Source organism: Sander lucioperca, chromosome 14, assembly GCF_008315115.2.
Source record: "Sander lucioperca isolate FBNREF2018 chromosome 14, SLUC_FBN_1.2, whole genome shotgun sequence".
Classification (NCBI taxonomy): domain Eukaryota; kingdom Metazoa; phylum Chordata; class Actinopteri; order Perciformes; family Percidae; genus Sander; species Sander lucioperca.
The window spans coordinates 27,644,945-27,659,229 of NC_050186.1; the positions used below are offsets into that span (position 1 = coordinate 27,644,945).

The window sequence follows — 14,285 nt, forward strand, 5'->3', positions numbered from 1 at the left end:
TTTTGTCCAAATTAAAATATCTCAACTATTTGATAGGTTGTCGTGAAATTGTGTGCAGACATTCATTGTTTCCAGAGGATGAATCCTACTCGTGGCTTTTCTTCTAGCTTTGCCAACAAGTCAACGTTTTCGAAGTTACTGTGAAATATCTTAACACAAACTGCTAGATGCATCGCCCCGAACTGTGTACAAACATTCATGGTCCCCAGAGGATGATTCCTACTGACTTTTCCTCTGCCGTCACCATGAGGTTGACATTTATGATTTTGAGGGAAATGTCTTGACAACCATTGAATTGATTTCCATGGCATGTGGTAAAGACGTTCATGTTCCCCTCAGGATGAATTGTAATAAATTTGTTGATCCTTTAACTATTCTTCTAGCGCCACTATCAGGTCAAAATATCAACTTGTCCAATACGTTTAAGTCTACGACTAGAACTAACAACCAACACTACTCTCTTCTCACTTGACGGCTGATTGTTGTGTGCATTGATACATGGTTATTCCTCTCTCCTAAAATAACAAACCTGAGTTCTGCCATGTTTTCATAATCTCGTAAGGAACTACCAAGGGGGTAAGCTTCTCCTCGGACCGCGAACCTCCTATGGTGCCATTTTAATGCTACAAAGCGATCACCCCCTGTTAGCATCCCATTGACTGCCATTCATTTTGACGTCACTTTGACAGAGAATAACTTTACATCTGAAGAGTTTAAAGACTCTATTTGTCCATTGTTTATTTCTAAAGAAACACAACAATGTATAAAAGGCTCCATTACCTTGTACCTCACGTTATGGCTCCGTAGCAGACGTTTTTGTAAAAATAGGCTAACGATTGTGTCATAACCATGCGACTTACTGTCGCATAGTAGAGGAATTACCGTATAGTACAGGAGAAGCACGCAGGCAGTTTCGTCTCACATTAGCTGTTTAAGTGTAATTAAATGTTAACTATCATTTTAGTGATCAATAATTAGCCTGTGTCCATGTTATCTCCTTACATATACCTACGCTCTCCGTCTCTGCAAGATTGGGAATGATTGAGATTTATCTTGGCACAGCTACCAGAAGACTTACAACTTTCAGACACGTTGCTCATGGCACATTTACGTCGTCTCTCTCAGTTGGAGGCTGCGCAGTAACGCTCAGCGCTCACCAGAAAAGTGCTTTTAACGGCCTTCACTGGTCTCCGTCCAGAGCAACGGGATCTGTTGGTCCACTCTTATATACAGTCTATGGGAACTACAGATATGAACTAGGAACCTGCCAATGTCAGTGCCTTGCTCTAGACCTGCAGTACAGGCCCAACCCTTGTTACTTGATCTCCTACTCCATCCTCTTCTGCCGCTCAGTATTCCTACATCCGCGCTGACCTTTCAGATCCAGCTGTGTGCGCTGTCTGTACAGATGTTAGCTCACCTCCTGCTGTGGGATTAGGGAGGCATCCAGGAAGCCCTGGTGGGACTCACAGATGGATAAATAAATAAATGGATACCTTACACCTGAGTTGAGTGTGTCACATTCTGATCTGGCAACACAGTCTCACTCTCAGCTTGTCAAAAACTGACGCTTAGTCAGGTGCCTTTGGTGCTAGATACTGACGCAAAAATTCTCCTCCTTAAACGCAGGGTGCTTTCAACTAATTCCAGTGTAATCCCATCTGCTGCGATATTTGACGCTCTGGGTACCCCTTTGGCATCATTTTTCAGTGCACTTGGTCGGGACCCTTGGCGTCACTTTTTGATGCTCTGGGTCAGGATCCTTGGCGTCATTTTCCAAAGGGCAGGGTAAAACCACTTGGTTAAGGAAACATCATGGGTGGGGTTGAAAAATGTACGTTTTAAGTGGCATGAGCGACAAGAACGGAAAACAACCCCCGGCCTCCTGGGTGAAAGTCCTGTGTTGTTTGACCCATCCACCACCACAATCTTCTTACGTGGATTTTTGGTCTTTACTCACTACCATTGTCGCTCTTATGTTGCTCTTATCTTACAGCACCGCGGTCGAGCTGCAGCTGCTATGACCGGTGTCCCATACAGACACTAAAGGACACCTTTTGCGCCGGAATCTGACGCTGAGAGCCACAGACCAAGCGTCAGTATTTGACGAGTTGGGGGTGAGAACGGGTTGGATCGGGTTTTTAGTCCAGAAGCCGCTGGACTCATGGCTCTGTGGTCCCACCAGTGTAACATACAAGAGAGAATGCAGACCCTCTGTGGATAAAACCTTATCTGTTTGCACATGTAGAGGACTGCTTATTCATGTCCCTATAAGAATAGCTATATGTAATAGTAGTAGTAATTGCAGGCCACCCAGCTGCTGTTTAGATTCAGTCATTCATTGATCTTTCTGCTTTGTCGTCTCAAATGTGCCTTACTTTTTTGCTAAGTGGGTCTGAAATGCTAAAAGGTTTCGGACAATCTGAAGGGGTGAACCTGGAGAACGTCTGGACAAATTGGATAATCAAGGGTCAATCTTCATCCACGTTAGCGGTTATTGATCGTTGACTCTGGAGAATAGATTGGAAAACAAAGCAAAGGCCCTCAGCAGAGTCCACAGAACAGATCGGAAAACAAATCAGTTGTCTGACCTGTTTAAGTGGATTCAGAGGTCAGACATAAAGGTCTCTGGCAAATGTCTGCTGACCTTTAATATATAATGGAATTTTGAAAAACAAATGTCTTTTAACAGTTTGAGAGGATCATACCTCATTCTCTGTTCAGATAGTTTCTGAATAGTATCATAATTGTCTAGTTTAGACTATTATAATCAGGCAAAGTTCTTTTTTTAGCTGCATAAGTTTAGGCAACATTTACCCATAGACCCTCCGGAGTCCAGTCTGAAGGTTCTGCCCCCCCATCGTCCATTAATTCCTGTTAATGGACACCACGTCGGACATTATCCCTTACATATAGTATATTTCAGTGTTAGTGGCGTAGTCCGCCATACCAGTGCGTGATTCAAATCGCCTTAACGTAATTCTAGCAGAATTCTGGGACCTGGATTATAAAAAAGTCTGAAATCTGTAGGATTGTAACTTTAAAGACAAAGGGGTTTTATAGAAAGATACCCTGCCATTATTGTTTTTAACATAAGCAATGCCTAGATTATATTTTTCACTCAAGAACGGATCATTTAACAATGATTAGAGATGCCATACTTGAACCTCTTCAGCAAGTTTAGATGTTGGTCTCATTTCTAGGTTTCAATAGTGTAACTGATGTAGCTGGGTCCCAGGTTACACAGGTTTAGGATTTGGTTGCAAGAAGAAACTTTCTCAAATGAAAACTTCCACCTCCACCTGTAGAGAAGTTTTGGTCATGAGAATCAAAGCCAGGTTGTACCATTTAAATGTCTCCGCCCACCGTCTAAAGTCAAACCACCTCTCTGTCATCATTTCTTTTTCCTATAATCCTTCAAATCATCCTTTGTTTTTCACCTCAATATTTGCATTGAAAGACATGATGCTCAATTTACAACAATCTAATCTTCGTGATTTGTGACTCCTCTTTTGTGAGCTACTTCAAACCGCAGTGAGCATTTTCAGTGAGAAGAGACCGATTAATCCTGTCGGTGTCGATCAATAATTAACACAGAAAAGGCCAAGCTGTCATCATACCCCTGCTGTTTTAGTGGTAGGATGAAAATCCTTAAAATATGTATTGGTAGCTTTTCCTGGGATGTTTCTCTGTATAAACCAGTGCTGTTACATCTACAAACTTCAAACATAGAGACATTTGACTGATTACGTTGAAACCTTTATTTGATATCTCGTTGGTGGACTCTCTTTAAAATCCTTCGAAATGTGTTTTCCTCTCTTTGCCTCTCTGAAAACTAACATATTGTTTTGGGTCTATAAACTCTACAACGGAGACACAGTTTGCCCAGAACCATCTGTACTTAGAGAGAATACATTTAATTTGGAAATCTGACTTGGATTTGGATAAAAAAAACATATTTGAATGATATGAATTATTTATTGATTTAATTAAAAGGATCAAGAGTGCATTATGTATAAAGATCTAATGAACCCGAAACACACAACACCCTCTACGCTCATCAGTGTTGAGCAGAGTGTAGCTGACGCTGGAAAGTGTATATTTGTTGCCGTGACAACACCGAAAATGAATATAAGCGATCTGTACGATTGCTAGGTGGTTTCAGTTTTATACATTATTATAAAAAATTGTTCACTGAATTTCAGGTTCTTTATGAGTTAAACTGAGTTGTATTTTGTCTTTTGGTATATTCAGTGCGAACGACTTTTAAGTAAGTTAGCTACAAGATACAGGACCGGATGTTTTGGTGAGAAGCGTAAACGGAGGAGGGAAATGGCGACCGTGAATAGCGAACTGTTAAGCTCCTGTTTTGTTTTATTCTACTGCTGGTCTACCAGGCGAACACATTTTCACGGTGTTCCATCATACTTCTATAAGGAAAAAAGGTGAATATGGACATCAGTATGAAGTGTGGACTCCTTCATGACTAGGGTAGTTATACAGAGTGTATGCACTAGAACATGCAGTCAGATTTTACTATACTAACATGTTTCTCCAGACTCAACCCTGAGTCAACAATAACAGTGGTGGCCAATGAGTCGAAGCTGTCTTTGTTTTGAAGTGTTTAGGATCATTGGTCAGGACCTCTGTCAAAATGAAATAAAACAATTAAGAGTTAATCCAGTCTTTGACATTATCTAAGCAGTAGAAGCCGTTTAACTAAGGTCAGTACGTTTGAATTCCCTGTCTCATAATGGAGTCATATTTATACACAATTGCCTCAAATGTGCTATAGGACTTCAAACAAATTGCACATTTCTTCTTCTTGCTCAGCTATTCAGATTGATTGCACAGTGTGCAATAAATCTAAGTGTGTTTGGAGCAGCACAGCACTGGAAATTGCACTCAGGTCTGTCAGGTGGATTCATGCTTCTCTGTGGGGCTGTACACTCCTCTGGTGTTGGAACTGATTCATGCAGCACTTCAGTGTGGGATTTAACCTGTTGATTGTAAAAGCAACACCACAACACAAGATGGATGTGCTGATGATTATCAGGCCATGTGGAGCATCTATTATATCCCTGAAGTTACAGATGACTCTTACTAAAGTGTAGTGAAGAGTGAGGAATAGTGGACCCAAACGCAGAGAGAGAGGCAGGCAGGCAGGAGATGGCTTGAGTTCAGGGATTTATTGATAACAAAAAAAGGCAGCTCAGAGGCTGGAAAAACCATACGAAGAACTCAGAGAAAAATACAAAAGCAACAGGAAAAACACAGGCTGACGGCAACACGGGCAGGAAACAAAAGGAGCAAACTTACTGGGACAGGACACAACGGAATACAAAACGATCTGACACCAGACAAAGGAAACACAGGGGCTAAATAAACTAGGTAACGAGAAGACGCAAGACAGGTGACACCAGGGCTGGGGAACAGGTGGAGCACATCAGACAATCACACAGGCGGGAAAACACAAAGTAAAGCTAGACAAGACAAGACAGAAAACAGACTAAATCAAAATAAAACAGGAAACAGGAACAACAGACAGAAAACATGAAATAAACTAAACAGAGACTTGACACAACAAGATACAACGACACAACAGGGAACAGAAATATACAGAATGTACAAAAAACAGAAAATGTACAATACAAAAAACAGAAAATGTACAAAACCATAACACTAAAGACCATTAAAAAAGGAGGATCAAACGAGCGTTTCCTGGGTGAAAGTCTTTTGTTTTCGCCACAAAGTGAATTCCGCTCCCCGGCTTGAATGCGATGTGTTTTATGTTGACACCACGTTGTGCTATTTCATTTTGATATTTTCCATTAAATACTGAAGTTCATAAATAAGTGTTTTGGCATGGCCGGCTGAGTGACACTATATCCATGGTATTGGAAGGGGAATTTAATTTGCGCATGTTTGGTTTTGTTGTGCCTGATCAAAAAACACCCCCTTTGTTTTTTTTTCAAACATTGCACCCTGATTATACCCACTAAACATCAGCATGTTAGCATTGTCATTGTGAGCATATTAGCATGCCCAAGTACACACTAGAGCACTAGCAGGATTTAGACTCTCATGCCGCTTTTTCACTGCATGGGACGGCTCAACATGACTCCCTCTTTTTTGGTTTTCCATTAGCAAAGGCTGGGGATAGCACCTGGTACCTGGTACTTTTTTTTGTACCACCTCGGTGTAGGTTCCATGCAATGCGAAGTGCAGGCGATCCTCTGTCCGGTTGCCAATGAAAGGGAAAGGAGTCAGCAAGTGTCGCGTCGAAGATGATGTCACAGCAGTTTCACACGGCGTTGTCATGGCGTACCAACACATGGCATTAATCTGGTTTGCTTGTACTTTCTGTAGAGAATTCAGGTAATTTTCTTGCTGTCATGTATTTATTGTGCTCTCAATCCGTGTTCTGAAGCTCCGAGGTCAGTCAGTGACACCAAAAAGATGCAGATATTGACGAAGATGCTGTTTAATTTCTCAATGAAAGAAATCTGCTGGTCCTTTTCTTAAAGGCTTCAATACCACTAGTGCAATTACTCAATTACAAGTGCAAGTCCTGCATTTAAGTGGTAGTGTGGAAGTATACAGTAGCAACATGTCATGTTTTATGCATATAAAATTGCCAATATTTAATACAAAAGAGTAATGAACAAAAAGATCTGCTTTGCACAGTGGACACACAGGAGTATTTATACCATATAACCAGAGACACAAACACACACAAACAACAGGCCTTTAATGGATAACCCAATACAACTTTATTAGTTTATGAAGCTGCAGGCTGTTTGAGTCCGACTCAAAGCAGTGCCATCTGCTTTTACCTCACAATGTAAAGGATAACAGAGGAGGAAGAGCAGATAGACGTTCTGATAGTGATGCTGATGATGTGTCCGTGTACAAACTCTCAAGTCATCTCTTCTCTGTGCAGCATACATACATACATACATAAATAATGCCTCTGGCCACAGCTGTGGCCAGCATGGAAGCATTAGGTTTTTGGGTTGTCCGTCCATCCCATTCTTAAACGCGATATCTCAGGAATTTCTTCAAATTTTTACTGTGACATAATTTCAAAGCCATATCTCAGGAACAGAAGGAGAGACATTTGGTTGGATTATGAATTGGTGACAATAATCTTTAAACTGTGGTGATTGTACAGATCTTCTGTGCCGCTGGGTTGAAGATGTATGTGAAGCATCCGTATTTTGTCAAAATAATACACTTAAATTCTTTTAAAGTCTTTACTACATTTATTATTATTATTATTATTTGAGTTGGCGCAGACATGGATGTTATCTGCAACTTCACTGGTCAGTTTAGGCATGAAACTGCAAGGGGTTAACTCTATTTTTTTCTTCTTTTCAGTTTGTTTCCCCTTTTTCCCACATTTTGAAGGTCTCTGTGTGGTTTATGCTTTTGTTCTTGCTTGTTATTCAATTCAGTTTTATTTAGAGTTATCTCAAGACACTTTACAGATAGAGTAGGTCTAGACCACACTCTATAATATACAAAGACCCAACAATTCCAGTAATTCCCCCAAGAGCAAGCAGTTAGTGCGATAGTGGCGAGGAAAACTCCCTTTAAGGGAGAAGCCTCGAACAGACCCAGGCTCTTGGTGGGCGGTGTCTGAAGGTGCCGGTTGGGGGTGTGATGAATAGTGGCAATAATAGTCACAATAAAGATAATGGAACTCTGACTAGAAATAGTAGTTGTAGTAGTTCATGGCATAGCAGGGCACTGCAGGGCGTTACAGGACATAGCAGGGCACGGCAGAGCATAGCAGGACGTAGCAGGGCGTAGCAGGACGTAGCAGGGCACTGCAGGGCACCGCAGTGCGTAGCAGGGTGTAACAGGGCATAGCAGACGTGCAGCAGGACCACGGCGACAGCTGCAACCATGATTTTGGTACCACCTTAATCCAAGGAAACATGCTGGGCGGAAAAAAACCCACAAGGACTCCGGGGAATAAGCTCCCCAGAGCTAGGTTAGTAACAAGCATTTCTGGGACATGGATGCACACAGATGGAAAGAGAGAGGAGAGAGAAACTCAGTGTGTCAAAGGAAGATAGAAGGTTTAGCAGACACCAGAGAAAAGCTTTTCTCCACAACCTGATTGTAGCAAAGCTGTGAACCATTATTTTTCTATTATTAGGTATGCACTCAGTTGCCACTTTATAAGGTATGCCTAGTTGAAAAATAATGCAGTCTATTTTAACAGCCTAATACAGCTTAACCAGTTATGGATATGAATGAGGGTAGGCTAAATATTAGAAACACTTCTCTTTTAAGGCAATACAGTCCCACAGCACAAACTACAGCGTCCAAAATGACTCAAGTTGAATCAACAACTTCAGAACAAAAACTGAACATTATAAGCAGTAGGATTTATTGCTGGGCTGCTGTATTAGACTGCATTAGTTTTAGCTGGCTGTAGTAAACTGGCAACTGTGTATATTAAAGGGATACTTTGCCGATTTTAATCCAGCTCTATGTCATCTTTGTGTGGGAAAACAAACAAAACATTGTTCATCTAAACACAATGCTAACACTGCCATGACACAGAGCTGGATTTAAATCAGCAAAATATCTCTTTAAGTCAGTATATATGTCAGCCAATACTCTGTTGGCCTCTCAAAGGAATACCATTATATCCATATAAAGTCGATTAGTGTAGACGTGTCTGTGTATGCTGGTGTGTATGTTGCTCACTAATGTTAGTTAGCCAAAAAGAAGAAAAATAAATTCTGAACATATTAGTCAAATAATTTTATTTAAAGAGTACATTTCAAAAATAAGACATGTTGACCAAAGTGCTGCAGTCAGAGAAGCTTATTTGATTGATGATTGATTACAATCAAATAAAAACACAAGCATAATTAAGGTGGATATAAGTAAATTAATAAAAGTGCATGATAAATAATTCTGGATAAAATAAAAACTTTGCAGAACAGATGACTGAAAAATGATGAATGCATAACAATCTAATGAATTCATTCAGAATCAAATCTTATTCTGTGGTGGGGGGCACCACTACTCAAGAAAATGAACATTTTTAAATACATCCTAATACATACTTCCTTCTATTTTCTTCTGTTTTGTTGTTCGTTGTCATGGTGACTGTTCTCTGCCGTCAGCTGACCGAGCTGCTGTTAACTGGTTCGCCCTCAGGGAGTTATGACTGACCGACTGATCACGCTACAAACATTCCTGCTTTCCCACCAATGACCCCTCCCCCTTGTCTTACGCCCAGCCTCACACCTTCAGAGGGCTTCACCGACGCCACGACTGATGGATGTTAAATGTGTGATAGCAAGGGAAGAAAGAAAAAATAACATTTACCAGTTTACTGTCATGTGGTGTTGAAGTGTCTCGACAAATAAAGGAAACCTGAGTTATAAGGACTCTTTTCTAGAGCTTAATAAAAAGGCAGTTTTTTTTTTTTTTTTATCATTACTCTAGACCATTTCTAAGGCAAACCTTGCCGTTTTTGATGTGTGATTTTCTCACACAGGAGGCTACTGGTTTCTCAGTTCACAGAGAAAATCATGTTTGCTTTTGTTATCAGAGTTGTCATTGTGTGGCTAGTTGTCGATTTGAAAAATCTGTTTTATGTTCACGTAGAGGTAGAAAATAACAAAAAGACAAACGTTCACATACAGGGCTTAAAGTATTCCGGTACTGTGCCGGATCTCCGGCGTGTGGCACACAGTGTGATTCCTCCCGTAAAGGACTCAGAAATAAGTGCCGCTGGGCGTGGATAGAAGAAGTAGGTAGAGACGATGAGCCTTTTGGCAGTTGGTGCCAGAAATTGAATCTACTGCATTACATTATTTACCTATTTCAGTTACAATTTTAACATACAGCCTTAATACTTGAAAATAAATGGTTCTTGTATGTGCTGCAGTGACAGAGCCTTTCGAAAATCTGCAACGTTTCCCTTTTATCTTTCATCCTTCTTCTGATCGAACAGCAACAGCAGGTTAGGGAAGTATATGTGCAGCCATTGCCAAACAGTCCTCAGTAGCTCGCTCCCTATGGTAGCTCCAGTCCGTACTGGGCTAAACTATAAGTCTGCCCACTTTTTAGCGGTCCAATCAAATGCGAAGGATTGGATTTACCGCTTAAATATTCCATTTCACTATGAAATAGGTCGGAGTACAGATGCTTAAAACGCTCCAACTTCCGTTTCGCTGGGACTTTAATGTCATCTTTCCAACCTTATAGCAACAAAATGTAAACGCACCATTCGGTCCTCTCGCTCTTGATCTATAGCCCCAGCCACTCAACTTGTCCATGGACTCATCTCTTCTGCCAAGCTGGTGAGGTTTAACCCGTGATCGTGGGAAATGGTGTTTGTTAACGGCCGGTTTAACTTTTGCTCCAACTACAAAACCAAAGGTGATCGTGCCTTTGCCATTTTAGCTCCAACCCTTTGGAATCTTCTCCCTCAGTCTGTCAGGTATGCCGAATCTCTGGACTGTTTTTAGAGTCTTTTAAAAACCCATTTTATACATTAGCCTTCGTGTAAAGTGCTACACCCCCTTTATGCTGTATTTTAAATTGAATTTTTATTTTGTAATTCATGTTTATTCTTATTTATTTCTTCACATGTAATTGTGCATGTGTGTGTAAAGCACTTTGTAACTGCATATTAAGTGTTACTTACTTACTTCAGCTCTCAATTTGGGCTGGCTGTACGTAGCTCAGGTAGTAAAGTTGTAACATCTGTCTGCACTCGTGTGCACTGCTGGTCTTTCTATTCTAGATGTCTGGAAATAGCTGCTATTTGTACAAACGTAGGGAATGAGTGCTGCTTAAATATACTGCAGTACTATCTTTGCTTCAGTGAGGTTGGTGAATAGTGTCACTCTGATTCTCACTGTACTGTCTGACGTACAGTGAGATTATTGTGAGGAGATCAGAGCTCCTGGTTAATCACTGGCCTCACTGTAATAAAGCAGAGTGTTATATGTGCTTCCTCTCAGCTGAGTAAATTACTGTAGAGTCTTGTGATCCTCTCTCTAAATATACCACATTTAGCCATGGGGCGAACTGACCCCAGACTACAACTCACTAGATCAGTAGTCCTTAAACTTTCTTCAATAATGTACACACACACACACACACACACACACACACACACAGAGTTACCATTTTCCCAGAAAGTCATGTTCTGGTCAGTGGGACCCTCTGACCGCACTTCCATAATTCAACAGTCTGAAATAACAGCACACACCATCTCCTTCCTATTACTGTGTATGCTTTCTCATTGGCTAGTTTTAACTTCTCAAACTTGGTCAGTGTTTGTTTCTTTTCTTCTTTTTTTTAACAGCCAGAATGCTAGTGTTAGTGATAACTTTAACTGTATGTTAACATGCCTCTCTGTCTGTTTCCACAGTTTTTTTGCGGGCATCACTATGACTGATGGGGATTATGACTACCTTATAAAGCTCCTTGCCCTGGGGGACTCTGGCGTGGGGAAGACCACCTTCTTGTACCGATACACAGACAACAAGTTCAACCCCAAGTTCATCACCACAGTCGGCATCGACTTCAGGGAAAAGAGAGTGGTGAGTTCCATATCATGTTAATCATTTTTTAAGAACAAAAGCAGGGAAATGTATGCATGTGCATGCTTCTGGTAGGTTTGAGATATTTCTGCTTCTAGTTTTGAATAAAGGCTACTTCATCTTAAGATTTGGCTCAACAGACGTCAGTTTTACCAATATGCCAACCTCCACATGCTCACTTTACATGCTGGTAATCCAGGCATTTTCTTTACTTATCAAAGAACAAACACAGGGTCAGGTCTGGATTTTCTGCTGCTTTTCTCCCACAGCGGCCGCTGAGCTGAGTCACAATCATTATATTATATGTATATATAGTATATTATACTGAACAATCATTGGTTAGAGCAATGGTTCCCAAACTTTCTTGGCCTGAGAACTGAAGAAGTGAAGAAAGAAAGAAATAGAAATCTGATACATTAAATGTGATTCTTTATATATAGATATTCCTTCTCATATTTTGTGACGCCTTAGATTTATTTTGCGACTCCCTGGGGGCCTGACTGCTAGGATGGGAACCACTGGCTAGAGGTGAAAATGCTGCTTAATAGAGAGCAGTGTGACTGATAAATTGAGTGGAGTTATAAAGTAGTGAGCTTCCCATTCCTCTGTAGCTCTTTATCTCTGCTGCATGCTAGTGGCTCGTGGCTACATAACCCAAAAGCAGTTGCACTGTGGGTAATGTATGCTATGGGTATCGCCACTGATTTTCTGAATCGATTCGACGCCGATTCACAATGTCCCGATACGATTTGATTGGCGACTCAATTTGATTCAATTCAATATCAATTCTATTAGGGATATTTCAGTTACTATACCCATTTTTCGTGGATATGAAAGAGATTCTCAGTGAACTATTGCTGTAAAGTGTAAAATGAACCCTCTAACCTGGTACATTATACTTACATTAAGAATTGATCCCAAAGCGGTTACGTGAATGTACTTTTTATTTAACATGAACACACTACAGCAGTCAACAATTATTTTTTTGCTTTCTTTAGTGCAGAGGCTGTGGTGCAGAGATGGTATACCTAAAGCCATACATCTGTAAAAATGGCCATGCCAGTTTTTCTCTCGCCAAAATTTCACTTTGGAGAACTTTGGAGCGTTATTTAGCATGGCATGGATTCCCTAGATCGTGTAGTTTCATATGATATCAATATCTCAAGTCTAGCTTTAAAACGGAGCTGTGGTAACTGAGTCAATACAATGCTTTTTGGCAATAAATCTTATACCGTTGGAAAGCCTGTTTAGTTCATAGACTGTATATAGAATGGACCAACAGATCCCGTTGCTCTGGACGGAGACCAGTGAAGGATATTAGAAGCACTTTTCCGGTGAGCGCCGAGCGTTACTGCGCAGCCTCCAACTGAGAGAGACGACGTGAATGTGACGTGAGCAACCTGTCTGAAAGTTGTAAGTCTTCTGGTAGCTGTGCCAAGAGAAATCTCAGTCATTCCCAATCTTGCAGAGACGGAGAGCGTAGGTATATGTAAGGAGATAACATAGGCACAGGCTAATTATTGCTAACTAAAATGCTAGTTAACATTAGTAATTAAACTTAAACAGCTAATGTAAGTCCAAACTGCCTGAGAGCTTCTCCTGTACTATACGGTAATTCCTCTACTATGCGACAGTAAGTCGCGTGGTTATGACATAATCGTTAGCCTATTTTTACAAAAACATCTACTACGGAGCCATAACGTGAGGTACAAGGTAATGGAGCCTTTTATACATTGTCATGTTTCTTTAGAAATAAACAATGGACAAATAGAGTCTTTACATGCTTCAGATGTAAAGTTATTCGCTGTCAAAGTGACATCAAAATGAATGGCAGTCAATGTGATGCTAACGGGGGGTGAGTGCTTGTTAGCATCAAAATGGCGCCATAGGAGCTACGCGTTGTGAGGAGAAGCTTACCCCCTTGGTTTAGTTCTCTTTCAAATGGTGCCCCATTTCTAAGGAACATGCATTTGTGGGATGAGCAGCAGTGCTGAGTATGTGGGTTGTGCCCATGAAAAATTTGCCAAATCTTCTCTGCCATTGCCAAACAGGTTATTTTGCTGTTGCTATTGACACTTGTTTTGAGCCCCTGGTACCCCCAGGTGCTGCCAATCACGTGCCTGATTTAGAGATGAGATTCTGCAACCAGTGGCAAGCCCATATCTCCACAGTCTGGGACCGAACTCTATCCTCCAAGTAGACAACGCTTGCGCCCACAGGGCAGGGTTTATCAGAGACTACCTCCAGAATGTGGGAGTGGAGAGGATGGAATGGCCTGCCAGCAGTCCTGACCTCAACCCTATTGAACACTTGTGGAATCAGCTTGGGCGTGCTGTTCGTGCCAGAGTGACCAACACAACCACGTTGGCTGCCTTGCGACAAATGCTGGTTGAAGAATGGGATGCCTTCCCACAGCAGTGTTTGACCAGGCTGGTGACCAGCGTGATGAGGAGGTGCCAGGCTGTTGTGGCTGTGTATGGTTCTTCCACACGCTACTGAGACTCCTGTTTGTGGAATGAATAAATTGTTAAATTGCCAGTTGTCTTGTTTCTTCAAACTTCAATCATCCAATCCACCAAACACCAAACGAGTCAATGGCAGAATAAGCTGTTTGGCACTGGCAGAGAAGATTTGGCAAATTTTTCATGTCGATTTTTCGGGTCACCCCTACAAGATATACCTGAATATAAATATATCCAA

At 41.2% G+C, this 14,285-nt stretch overlaps 1 protein-coding gene across 7 annotated transcripts in view; it reads left to right on the forward strand.

Moving 5' to 3' along the window:
• rab27b (RAB27B, member RAS oncogene family) overlaps positions 1–14,285 on the forward strand; it is a 74,086-nt gene that overhangs the window by 45,462 nt on the left and 14,339 nt on the right. For 5 of the 7 annotated variants that reach the window (XM_031277426.2, XM_031277427.2, XM_031277424.2 and 2 more), the window contains one exon: positions 11,414–11,585. In XM_031277426.2, coding sequence (XP_031133286.1) covers positions 11,433–11,585 — 153 coding nt within the window. In that variant the 5' untranslated portion in view covers positions 11,414–11,432. The remainder of the gene's footprint in view (positions 1–11,413; positions 11,586–14,285) is intronic. The other 2 variants (XM_031277429.2, XM_031277428.2) reach the window with 1 other exon arrangement.